General features: G+C 36.9%; 1 protein-coding gene across 2 annotated transcripts in view; it reads left to right on the forward strand.

Annotated features, from left to right (window-relative positions):
• CDC27 (cell division cycle 27) overlaps window positions 1–12,681 on the forward strand; it is a 62,942-nt gene that overhangs the window by 27,401 nt on the left and 22,860 nt on the right. For both annotated transcript variants that reach the window (XM_081218132.1, XM_081218133.1), the window contains exons 5-9: window positions 2,008–2,105; window positions 2,872–3,026; window positions 3,132–3,343; window positions 4,507–4,621; window positions 7,197–7,312. In XM_081218132.1, coding sequence (XP_081074258.1) covers window positions 2,008–2,105; window positions 2,872–3,026; window positions 3,132–3,343; window positions 4,507–4,621; window positions 7,197–7,312 — 696 coding nt within the window. The remainder of the gene's footprint in view (window positions 1–2,007; window positions 2,106–2,871; window positions 3,027–3,131; window positions 3,344–4,506; window positions 4,622–7,196; window positions 7,313–12,681) is intronic.

A 12,681-nucleotide genomic window follows, 5' to 3' on the forward strand; every position in this document is an offset into this window, starting at 1 on the left:
TTCCTGTCCTCAGAAAGCTTATAATCAATTGCAAGAGAGCACACATGAAAGCTAAATAAATTGGGGACTCCCCTGGTGGTCCGTTGGTTAAGACTTCGCCTTCCAGTGCAGGGAGTGCAGGTTCAGTCCCTAGTCGGGGAGCTGAGATCCCACATGCCTCCTGGCCAAAAAACCAGAACAAAAACAGAAGCAGTATTGTAACAAATTCAATAAAGACTTTAAAAATGGCCCACATCAAAAAAAAATCTTAAAAAAAAAGGTAAAGAGATAGACAAACCATAATTAGTTATATAAGCAATGAGGGGGCTATATAACATGAGTTAGTTTAGGTCAAACATTGAGATTTCACCGTACTTTTCTTTTCATGGCCTTATGTTAAAAGTTCCTGAGCATTGATTTGACACTTTCCACTCCTAATTATTACTTTCAAAAAATACTCTTTTTATGTCTTTGCTTTGTTTCCTATTTTTAAGTTACCCCTCTATCCATGGTAAATGATTATATCATTCTTGTTACAACTATTTTTCCTTTAAGAAATTTCATCTAAGCAATCCTAGATATAGACTGATAAAACTTATATTTTCTGAAAGCCTGCCTCCTGCTCCTGCTTCCTTCTTTGTCTATGTGTTTATTGGGTCAAATTAGGCAAATGTGGGAAGCTAGATAGTCTTCAACTAGTGGTATTTTCTTGTCTTTATTACATCATTTATTCTAGTTTCTATTCACTTACAAAATTTGAAAGTAAGGCACACCGATATATTAGTTACCCAAGGGGGTCTTCTTTTCAGTTCTCTGAGATACACTGACAGCACATAAACAGATTATGTTTTAACTGATAGATTCATTTGAGGGTCGTTTTGAAAATCTTGGTTAGGTGCCATCTGATCCTTTATAAAACCTTAGGGTTTTGGAAAAATTGCTGTATCTTAATTTTTTTCCATTAGATAATGAAGAATTTCAACCTTAGACCAGGTGAATAGTATTTTTTAACCTGAAAGCTCCAACAAGTCTCACTAACCCTCAATCCCATCTTCCCCCATTTAAAAGCTAAGGAGGGACTTCCCTGGTGGTGCAGTGGTTAAGAATCTGCCTGCCAATGCAGGGGACACAGGTTCGAGCCCTGGTCCAGGCAGATCCCACATGCCGTGGAGCAACTAAGCCCGTGCGCCACAACTACTGAGCCTACGCCCCAGAGCCCGTGAGCCACAGCTTCTGAGCCCACGTGCCACAACTATTGAAGCTCAAGTGCCTAGAGCCCGTGCTCCACAACAAGAGAAGCCACCACAAGGGGAAGCCCGTGCACCACAACAAAGAGTAGCCCTGCTCGCTGCAACTAGAGAAAGCCCGTGCACAGCAATGAAGACAGTGCAGCCAAAAATAAAATAATTAATTAATTAAAAATAAAATAAAAGCTAGGGAGGCAACAATGCTGTTCTAATAATTTCCAGATTGTTTCAAGTACATAGGGTCCCAAGAATGTTGTTTATATTCTAAATGTAAGCCTTTATATACCCAATTTAGAAAGAAACATGAATTTTCCTTTAAGTTAAGAGCTACCACCTCTACTTTGTTAAAAAATCTGATCATTTAAATGTGCTATATTTGAAGCATTTAAGTCACTTTCAAAATTACCACTGGGATTTATATTTAAAATCAACAATAAGACTGAAATATTTGGGTGTTTTCCATATGTCCTCAGTAATTCTAATATCCAACAGGAAATTAAAAGCAATATAATATTTAAGAAGGCTATGATAGCTTGTTTATTTTGTTAACATTTCTTTCAATTCATGTTCTGTTTGGTTTCACCTGACTTTTGACTTGAACTGCCCTAAATAATAGAGATTGGAGGATGGTAAGAAGGAGAAATTGATAATTTAAGAAAGAAACTAGAAGAGTACTCTCAGAACTTATATAAGGTTTACCTAATTTTCTGTATCAAAAGTTTCTTTGTAATAGATGTTTTAGGTTTTATAGCTTGTCTAATCTATTTGTTTGTCTTTACAGCAAGACAGATCGGCTTGCCAAAGGATCAGAATGTTACCAAAAGAGCCTTAGTTTAAATCCTTTCCTCTGGTCCCCCTTTGAATCATTATGTGAAATAGGTAAGCTTGTAGAGGTGGCTACAGGAGGGTTCTTGCATTTCTTCTTCCTCTTTTTTTCCCCCTGCTTAATTTTTGGAGAGTGATACAAATTATCCACAAGAAAAGTATTTTTGAAAGCTAAGGGCTTTTAAAATTGAGAACAAGAAATAAGGTAGAATCATATGTTTCAGGAATAATGTGCCCTTTCTTGTGTCCTCTAGAATGAGTTGTATTGTGAGTATAACACTAGCCAAAATAGCATTCTGGGAAAGAAAAGAAATTAAAAGAATGCCCAGAAAAGAAATTGTTCTATAAATAAGACCTGGATAATATGGGGGGAGAGTGTCTCAGTATATATGTTCCAGGATGCATGAAGGATCATTTTAAAACATTGTTGTGTCTTTACATGGAAGTGCTCAAAACTTTCCTATGATTTCTACAGGGTTTCACCTCTCCACCCTCACTCCTTACCTTGAGCAAAATGAGATCTAGTTGCTTTCTGCTTTAAAACAAACACAGAAATCTGCATTCTCCTGTGATTTATTATATTTAAAGTCAGTGTCATTGTGGTTTAGTTTATTTCCTGAATTTACAGCTTTATCTTAGGGGTAAACTTTTACAATAAATTGATGGATGGGCTTTTGGGAGATAAATCTGATTCACTGAAACAGACAGAAGAACTTTAAAACTCTGGATAAGGCCTTATTTCCACTGATTTATGCATGCTTGAAAAAAGAATTTACCCTTTATTTCCTCAGAGGCAAACTTTTTTTTTTCCCCTTCACAGGTGAAAAGCCAGATCCTGACCAAACATTTAAATTAACATCTTTACAGAACTTTAGCAGCTGTCTGCCCAACTCTTGCACAACACTAGTATCTAATCATAGTTTATCTCACAGACAGCCTGAGACAGTTCTTACAGAAACACCCCAGGACACAATTGTAAGTGTATTATACACTAGTGTTCAAAATATTGTGAAAATGAAAAACAATGATCTGAACTAAATAATGTATCATAAATGACATGGTAGAAATTTTCTGTTTCAGGAATTAAACAGATTGAATTTAGAATCTTCCAATTCAAAGTACTCATTGAATACAGATTCTTCAGTGTCTTATATTGATTCAGCTGTAATTTCACCAGATACTGTCCCTCTTGGAACAGGAACTTCCATATTATCTAAACAAGTTCAAAATAAACCAAAAACTGGTCGAGGTTTATTAGGAGGACCAGCTGCTCTTAGCCCATTAACCCCAAGGTAAGACAAATAAAAGATACTTTAAAATGCGCTGTAATATTAAACAATCATATAGTAATTCCTATATTAGTAATATAAATTAATATGAACAGCAACTTCTAAATCATTATGGAAATAGAGGTATTTAATAAGTCAATAATGAACCTATTCCATTTTCAGAAAATGAAGTAATAGAAATACAGTACCTGTGATAAAAATTCTATCTTAAATATTGGAGAAAATTTTAAAACAGGCCTTATTCAGCTGGTGTATGCATTAAACAATATTGTGTTTATGGCTGTGCATCAATGAACCTCTTAAAGTGTTGGATTGCTTATGATAATAACCAGAGTGACAGCAGTGGTTATTGTTACAGTGCTGTGTTCCAAGATGGGAAAGAAGAATCGACACCTAGTGATATGCAATACTTTGTCAAACTATCAGAAATAGATGTATATATAAATATAAGAACCCAGCCCAGAGGATGCATATCCAAAAGAATCAAAATAAAAAATTATATGTTAGGGGCTTCCCTGGTGGCGCAGTGGTTGAGAGTCCGCCTGCCGATGCAGGGGACACGGGTTCGTGCCCCGGTCCGGGAAGATCCCACATGCCGCGGAGCGGCTGGGCCCGTGAGCCATGGCCGCTGAGCCTGCGCGTCCGGAGCCTGGGCTCCGCAATGGGAGAGGCCACAACAGTGAGAGGCCTGCGTACCGCAAAAAAAAAAATATATATATGTTAAAACAGACTATGAGTTGGGTCCCAGGGCCATGGAGCTACTAAAATAGTATGACCATGAGATTACAAAACTCATTGAATCCACAGATGTGTTCATTGGTTTCTGGAGACATTTTCTCTGTAATAGGGTCTAAATCCCATAAATTCCAAGAATTTGATAATTTGGATCTTAGCTTTTACAAAGCCACTCTTCTTTATTTCTAATAAATCTCCTGAGTCAGTAGTTGCTGCTCAATTTAGTTTCTTGTTTGATTTTTTTAAAATTTTAATTATGGTGGGTGGAATAGTCTACATTCACAGCTTATTTTTAATCTGCCCCTCAGATCCTCAATGCCCCCAAGACTGATTTGCCATTCTCTTCCTTTTAGACCTTCTAATTTAAGTATACTGCTGCTTTATATATGCCTTGATGACTTTTTGACACCTTGATTTCAACCTCTTCTCAGTTTTGGGATTTTGCCATTAGAAACCCCAAGTCCTGGAGATGGATCCTATTTACAAAACTACACTAATACATCTTCTGTAATTGACGTGCCATCCACCGGAGCCCCTTCAAAAAAGGTATTTTCCATGTAAAATACAGTTTTGGTATTGATGAAGGAAATTCATTTAAAATTCCAATCTGTTAAAGGCAATTTCAGAATCTAACTTTCTTTAATTGCTGTTGCCTTAGAAGAGTTTATCTAAATGTAAAAGAAGGTCGTCGTTATCATAGCCTCCGGTCATAGTAGGAGACACAAAGCTGGTGGCTCTTTTGGCCACGTAAGTTTGTAACTCACAAGTATAGTTTATTTCAGCATATAGCTAAATAAACACTCAGATTTTTACTTTTAATTTCCTTTTTTTAAAAAACAAAATTAAGATTGTTTCTATCACTTCGAATGTAAATAATGGAAATTATATATGCCATAGTTTTTGCTTATCCCCACCATGTTTGTTTTTTAGTTTTACTAATTAACATGATAAAGCCAGCTATTTCTGATAATAAAATTTTTATAGTGGATCCTCATACAGGTGGAGTAAATATGTAGTAAATGTATAGTAAAATGAAAAATATTTCACAGTATCCTTACAGTAAATACTGCAACAAGACTGAGTTGCAACTGCGACTCTTTTTATAATGTTCTTTTATTAAAGTCTGTGGCAGTAGAAGCCAAAGTGCTGTTTATTTAAAACATATCCGGGGCTTCCCTGGTGGCACAGTGGTTGAGAGTCCGCCTGCCGATGCGATGCAGGGGACACAGGTTCGTGCCCCAGTTCGGGAAGATCCCGCGTGCCGCAGAGCAGCTGGGCCCGTGAGCCGTGGCCGCTGAGCCTGCGCGTCCGGAACCTGTGCTCCGCAATGGGAGAGGCCACAGCAGTGAGAGGCCCGCATACCGCAAAAAAACAAAACAAAACAAAAACATATCCGTGGTGCAGGGTATCTTATGTGAGAATTAAATTAGTTATACGTAAAATGCTTATTGCCATGCTTAATAGATGTTTAAGAAATGGAAGCTAAATGAGTCAAACCGGTATGTGACTGACTGATATAGCCCTTTTACCCTCCTAGAGAGACATGTTGCTTCATGTTTTGTTTTTACTCTTACTCCTGAACTTCCTTAGGGTCAGCAAAATTTTTTTCTATGATAGCTTCTTAATGAGTGATAATAGGAACTCCAAGAGTGGTAAACAGGGACTATAAAGTAGTTAATATGTGGATTATTTTAAATAGGATTTTTTAAAAGTTGGCAACTCCCTGCTGTTGTATTATTATGAGAGTGAAATATAAGTGTGGAAATTAGTTTATTACAGTTATGAGAAGGCATAGTAGGATGGTGGTTAGCATGCCAGGTGAAGTAGGCCAAAACCATGTGAGTCAGAGTAATTAAGGACAAGTTAGGCAATGAACAGGTACATGATTTCATTGCCCAGTCTCAACCTCTTCCTGTCTCAACCTCTTCTGCCTCTGTTCTATTACAAGACATTCCTGGAAAAGCTATATTTCTAGGTCTGCCTGCAGTATCAACTAAAAATATCAAACTGAGTAGTGAGTTCAGTAGATAGTACTTTGCTAAATAAGGACCAGAGTTGACTAAGTTTTGTCCCTTGGGTGAATGTAGAGGTCCTAATCTGGGGAAGGAAGAGGAGGAAGTGTTATAAAAGTTTTATTGTAAGGGAGTGGTAGATTAGGTAAACATATTCAGTGGATAGTTAGTTATAGAGGAAAGACTCTGGCCAAGTGATAGAAATAACAATTGAAGGGTTAAAATGGCCAGGCTCTCCTAGGGGAAGAGAGAGTAGCTAAAGATCTTAATTTGGTAGTAAAAAATTTTTTTTAGTATCCACTGATATGGTAGCCAGAGATCACTTTATAAAGAAGTTAAGTGAGGACTTCCCTGGTGGTCCAGTGGTTAAGACTTCGTGCTTCCACTGCTGGGGGACATGGCTTCATCCCTGGTTGGGGAACTAAGATCCCTCATTACATGTGGCACAGCCAAAAAAGAAAAAAAAAGAAAAGGTTAAGTGATGAAAATAAATAGAAATAAGGTAATAAATTAGAGAAAAGAGAAGGGGCAAGCAGAGACCAGTTAATAGAAGATTGAACACACCAGAAAGAAATGCTAATTCTAAGAGCAATATTCTTAGAATTTGGAAAATAATCGGATGATTTTTTTTTAATCTACTACTCTGAATTACTCTAGAACTGTTTTTACTAAGTGCCAAAGAAGGGATATAAAATCTTACTGTATTATTATTTTTTTTATGTATACTAAGTTAGATCATAAATCTTGAGAATAGTAGCTGTCTTAAATTTCTTCAGCATTTAGCCCAACTGGGAAAGATATATAAATAAATGGCTTCTAGGAATTTTGAGCCTTTCTGTGGAAACTAAAGTTGAAAGATGAAAGGATAGTATAAGGGTAAAAATACTGAGGTTAATATGAAGAAATAGGCTGAGGTTCATTCTAATATAACATTAAATTAACGTAAAATGACATAAATAATGACATTAATAGTTTGTGTTTTCAGATGACAGATGGTATATAATATGAAATCTTGTATTGGGAAAACGTAGATGGGCACATCATGATGTCTTTTATCATTTACAGTGCAGTTTATAATTCATAAACCTTAGACTTTTTGTGTTTTACAGTCTGTTGCCAGAATCGGCCAAACTGGAACAAAGTCTGTCTTCTCACAGAGTGGAAACAGTCGAGAGGTAACTCCAATTCTTGTTGCACAAACACAAAGTTCTGGCCCACAAACAAGGTATTTATTATGGTGTCATTATTTGATATTGTTCATTATTTGATATTGTTTCTTATTGTGAAACATGATTGTAATCCTTCAGTTTAGGTAGGTTTTGACTGTCCCAAGAATTCTAGAATGACTATTGTAAATTTTGAATATGTTAAATTTGAAATTTCTAACTTACTGAAAAACGTGTTTAATTCTTAGTTGAGTATTATAATGCAAATCAAGACAAGAGTTAGCTAAAATACCTTTTTACTCTAATTGCTTAATGAATTTGTTTGAACTAGATATTCTGAGCAGTCCTCCAAAATAATTTTCTTCTTTTTTTATATGACCTTCTCCACTGGTCAAGTACAGATAGATTATTCTCCCCTTCCCCTATTATGCATTTCTATAAATAGATCATAATACTAATCTTCCAATAATGAATCCATTTCCACACAGAAGTGATGTTAAGTAGGATCTCTCTTCTTGTTCAAGGACTCAAAAATAAATTATAGCTAATATTTTAAGAGAAAGCTCCAACTTTGTCTCCTAAAATAATGAACATGTACCTTAAGTCTTAAAACAGACATACGTGTGCATATCCCTTGACTATATAAAAGGCCTCAATATTTCTAAAATGCCAGGATGGTAAGTCTCATCATGAGGGCCAGCTCTCAGGCAGGTGACAGTGATTGCCTCAGGCTCGGTTATGAGAAGGAGCCTGAGGCCTCCTGCAGAGCAGCATTAATCAGGCCAAGTATATGCTATTCTTGAAGAATACATAAACATAATTTACTGAATTATACATTTCACTTTAAACAAATATACTAACTAATATGCATCAACTATAATGATTTTGTGTTCTTTGTATTATTAATTCCATTTTATCTTCTCTTTTTTTAAGTTAAGGTATAGTTGATATACACCACTTTATCTTCTTTATTGCTTGTTTTAGTTTCCTACAGCTACTGTAACAAAGTACCACAAACTGGGTGGCTTAAAACAACAGAAATTTATTCACTCACAGTTCTAGAAACTATAATCCAAAATCAAGGTATAGACAGGGCCATGCTTCTTCTGAAGCCCCTAGGAGAGGATCCTTATCTCTTCTAGCTTCTGGTAGCCCCAGGCATTCCTTATTTTGTGGTAGTACAACTCAGTATTTGCCTCTGTATCCACATAGCCATCTTCCCTGTGTGCCTCTGTATTCAGATTTCCTTTTTCTTATTAGGACATCAGTCATATTGAATTAAGGCCCACCCTGATGACCTCATCTTAACTTGATTACATCTACAAAGACCATATTTCCCAAGTTCACATTAACTGTACTGGGGGTTAGGGCTTCAACGTATCCTTTTGGAGATACAGTTTAACCCATAACATGCCTTGTTAACACTTACTCTTTATTTTGTCTTTTTAGAGGTCATTTTAGGGTTTATATTACACATTTTAACTTATCAAAGTCTACCTTCACGTAATACTATACCATGTCACATACACTATAAAACCTTATAACGGTATATTTTCATGCTCCTCTCTCAGTCTGTATGCTATTGCTGTCATATATTTTACTTTAGAGTGATGGTTGTAGCTTCTGCCTTAAATAGTTACCTTTAACAGAGATTTTTTTTTTAATAAGAAAAAGAAGTCTGTTTTATAGATACCCACATATTTACTGTTTCTGGCTCTGTGTTTCTTTCTGTAGATCCAAATTTCAGTTTTTTTCAGGTATTTTTTTTCCTTCATCTTGAAGGACTTCTTTTAACATTTCTTGTAGTTTAGGTCTGTTGGTAATGAATTTTTTTTTCAGCCTTTGTATGCAGAAGAAAATTTTAAGTTCACCTTTGTTTTTATTTTTGAAAGATATTTTCACTGGGTATTGAATTCTTTTTTAAAATATTTATTTATTTATTATTTATTTATTTATTTTGGCTGCACTATGTCTTAGTTGCAGCATGTAGAATCTTTGTTGAGGCATGCAGAATCTTTAGTTGTGGCATGTGGACTTCTTAGTTGCAGCATGTGGGCTTCGTAGTTCCAGCATGTGGACCCCTAGTTGTGGCATGCATGCGAGATCTAACAGTTCCCCGACCAGGGATCGAACCCGGGCCCCATGTATTGGGAGCACAGAGTCTTACCCATTGGACTACCAGGGAAGTCCTGGGTATGGAATTCTAGTTGACAGGTTTTTTTTTTCTTTAAAGATGTTGCTTTACTGTCTACTGGCTTGCATTGTTTCTGACAAGAAGCCTGTTGCCATCCTCATTTTTGTTTCTCTATGTATGTAATCTGTCTCTTTTCTCTGACCCTTAATATTTTTTCTCTATCACTGATAATTAAGCCATTTGATTATGATGTGCTGTAGTGTGTTTTCTCCTTTCTTGGCCTTCAAATTCATTGAGCTCCTTGGATCTGTAAGTTGATAGTTTTCATCAAATTTAGCTAATTTTGGGCCATTATTTCTTCAAATACTTTTTCTGTCCATGTCCTTCTCTCTCATTCTGGGACTTCAAGTACATGTATATTAGACTGTTTAAAGTTGTCCCACAGTTCACTAATACACTGTTCTTTTTTGTTTCCAGTCTTTTTCTTCTCTTTCATTTTGGATAGGGTTTACTACTATGTCATCAAGCTAACGAATCTTTTCTTCTGCAGTGTCTAATCTGCTGTTAATCCCATTCAGTGTGTGTGTGTGTGTGTGTGTGTGTGTGTGTGTGTGTGTGTGTGTGTGTGTGTGTGTGTGTGTGTGTGTGTGTGTGTGTGTGTGTGTGTGTGTGTGTGTGTGTGTGTGTGTGTGTGTGTGTGTGTGTGTGTGTGTGTGTCTATTTTATCTCAGGCATTCTGTTTTTCATCTCTAGAAGTTTGATTTGGTTCTCTCCTTAACATGCCCATGCTTTCTTCTACCTTTTTTCACATATGGAACTACATTTATAGTAGCTCTTTTAATGATCTTAGCTACTAAGTCTTACTGTGTCTGTTTTTTATTGATTGGTTTTTCTCTTCAGTGTAGGTTATATTTTTCTGCTTCTTGGCATGCCAGGGTTTTTTTGTATGCCAGTTATTGGAAATTTTACGTGGTTGAGTGCTGGACTTTTTGTAGCCTTTTAAGTATTTTTCAAGTTTTGTTCTGGGATGTACTTAAATTTTGTTTGGAATATCTTTATTGGAGTATAATTGCTTTACATTGTTGTGTTAGTCGCTGCTGTATAACAAAGTGAATCAGCTATACGTATACACATAACCCCATATCCCCTCCCTCTTGCGTCTCCCGCACACCCTCCCTATGCCACCCCTCTAGGTGGTCACAAAGCACTGAGCTGATTTCCTTGTGCTATGCAACTGCTTCTCAGTAGCTATCTGTTTTACATTTGGTAGTGTATATATGTCCATGCCACTCTCTCACTTTGTCCCAGCTTACCCTTCCCCCTCCCCATGTCCTCAAGTCCATTCTCTATGTCTGCGTCTTTATTCCTGTCCTGCCCCTAGGTTCTTCAGAACCATTTTCTTTTTTTTTAAGATTCCATATATATGTGTTAGCATACAGTATTTGTTTTTCTCTTTCTGACTTACTTCACTCTGTACGACAGATTCTAGGTCCATCCACCTCACTACAAATAACTCAATTTCGTTTCTTTTTGTGGCTGAGTAATATTCCATTGTATATATGTGCCACATCTTCTTTATCCATTCATCTGTCATTGGACACCTAGGTTGCTTCCATGTCCTGACTCTTGTAAATAGTGCTGCAATGAACATTGTGGTACGTGACTCTTTTTGAATTATGGTTTTCTCAGGGTATATGCCCAGTAGTGGGATTGCTGTGTCATATGGTAGTTCTATTTTTAGTTTTTTAAGGAACCTCCATACTGTTCTCCATAGTGGCTGTATCAGTTTACATTCCCACCAACAGTGCAAGAGGGTTCCCTTTTCTCCACACCCTCTCCAGCATTTATTGTTTGTAGATTTTTTGATGATGGCCATTCTGACCAGTGTGAGGTGATACCTCATTGTAGTTTTGATTTGCATTTTTCTAATGATTAGTGATGTTGAGCATCCTTTCATGTGTTTGTTGGCAATGTGTGTATCTTTGGAGAAATGTCTATTTAGGTCTTCTGCCCAATTTTGGATTGGGTTGTTTGTTTTTTTGATATTGAGCTGCATGAACTGCTTGTATATTTTGGAGATTAATTGGTCAGTTGCTTCGTTTGCAAATATTTTCTCCCATTCTGAGGGCTGTCTTTTCATCTTGTTTATGGTTTCCTTTGCTGTGCTTTTAAGTTCCATTAGGTCCCATTTGTTTATTTCTGTTTTTATTTCCATTTCTCTAGAAGGTGGGTCAAAAGGGATCTTGCTGTGATTTATGTCATAGAGTGTTCTGCCTATGTTTTCCTCTAAGAGTTTTATAGTGTTTGGCCTTACATTTAGGTCTTTAATCCATTGTGAGTTTATTTTTGTGTATGGTGGTAGGGAGTGTTCTAATTTCATTCTTTCACATGTAGCTGTCCAGTTTTCCCAGCACCACTTATTGAAGAGGCTGTCTTTTCTCCATTGTATATTCTTGCCTCCTTTATTAAAGATAAGGTGACCATATGTGGGATTCACTTAAATTACTTGTTAACAGCTTGATCCTTTCAGGTTTTGCTTTTTAATTTGTTCGGTGGTACAAGAGCAGCCTTTAGTCTGGATTAATTTTGCCCCACTTTGAGTACTCTACTCAATGGCCTGTTTAGTATGAGGTTTTTTCACTCTGGCTATTGAAAATATGAGCCATTCCCAGACCAAGGTGAGCTCCAAGAATTGTTCTGCCTGCTCCTTTTCAGTAGTTCTTTCACCACATTCTGGTAGTTTCCTCACTGCAATACTGTAAAGCAATTCTGATGCTGACTACCCAGACTTAGCATAGATTCTGCAGGCTGTGGTCACAGTCCCAACAAGACTGTCATCAAGTCTTACTGACTTGCCAGTTACAAGCTCAGGGGTTCCCCAGGCCACTCACACTTCTAACCAACTGGCTACAAATTTGAGGATTCATGCTAGCCCCTCAGGTTTGATAATTTGCTAGAACAACTTACAGAATCTAGGAGAGTGCTATACTTAAAATTACAGTTTTATTATAAGAGATACAGAGCAGGACCAGACAAATGAGACCCATAAGTTAAGATCTGGGAGAGTACTGAATACAGGAGCCTCTGTGTCCTCTCCCTGTGGAATCAAGATGTCACCCTCTCGGCATATCTGTGTGTTCATCAACCAGGAAACTCAACCAAGATTTGATGTTCAGAGTTTTTAATGGGGTTTTATTACATAGGCATGATATATTTTGTCATTGACCCCTTGAATGAACTTAGTCTCCAGCCACCTTCCCCTTCCTAGAGGAGGTCAGGCTAATATCACCTAGC

This window comes from Mesoplodon bidens, assembly GCF_964165515.1.
Source record: "Mesoplodon bidens genome assembly, chromosome: 19".
In the NCBI taxonomy this organism is placed as follows: domain Eukaryota; kingdom Metazoa; phylum Chordata; class Mammalia; order Artiodactyla; family Ziphiidae; genus Mesoplodon; species Mesoplodon bidens.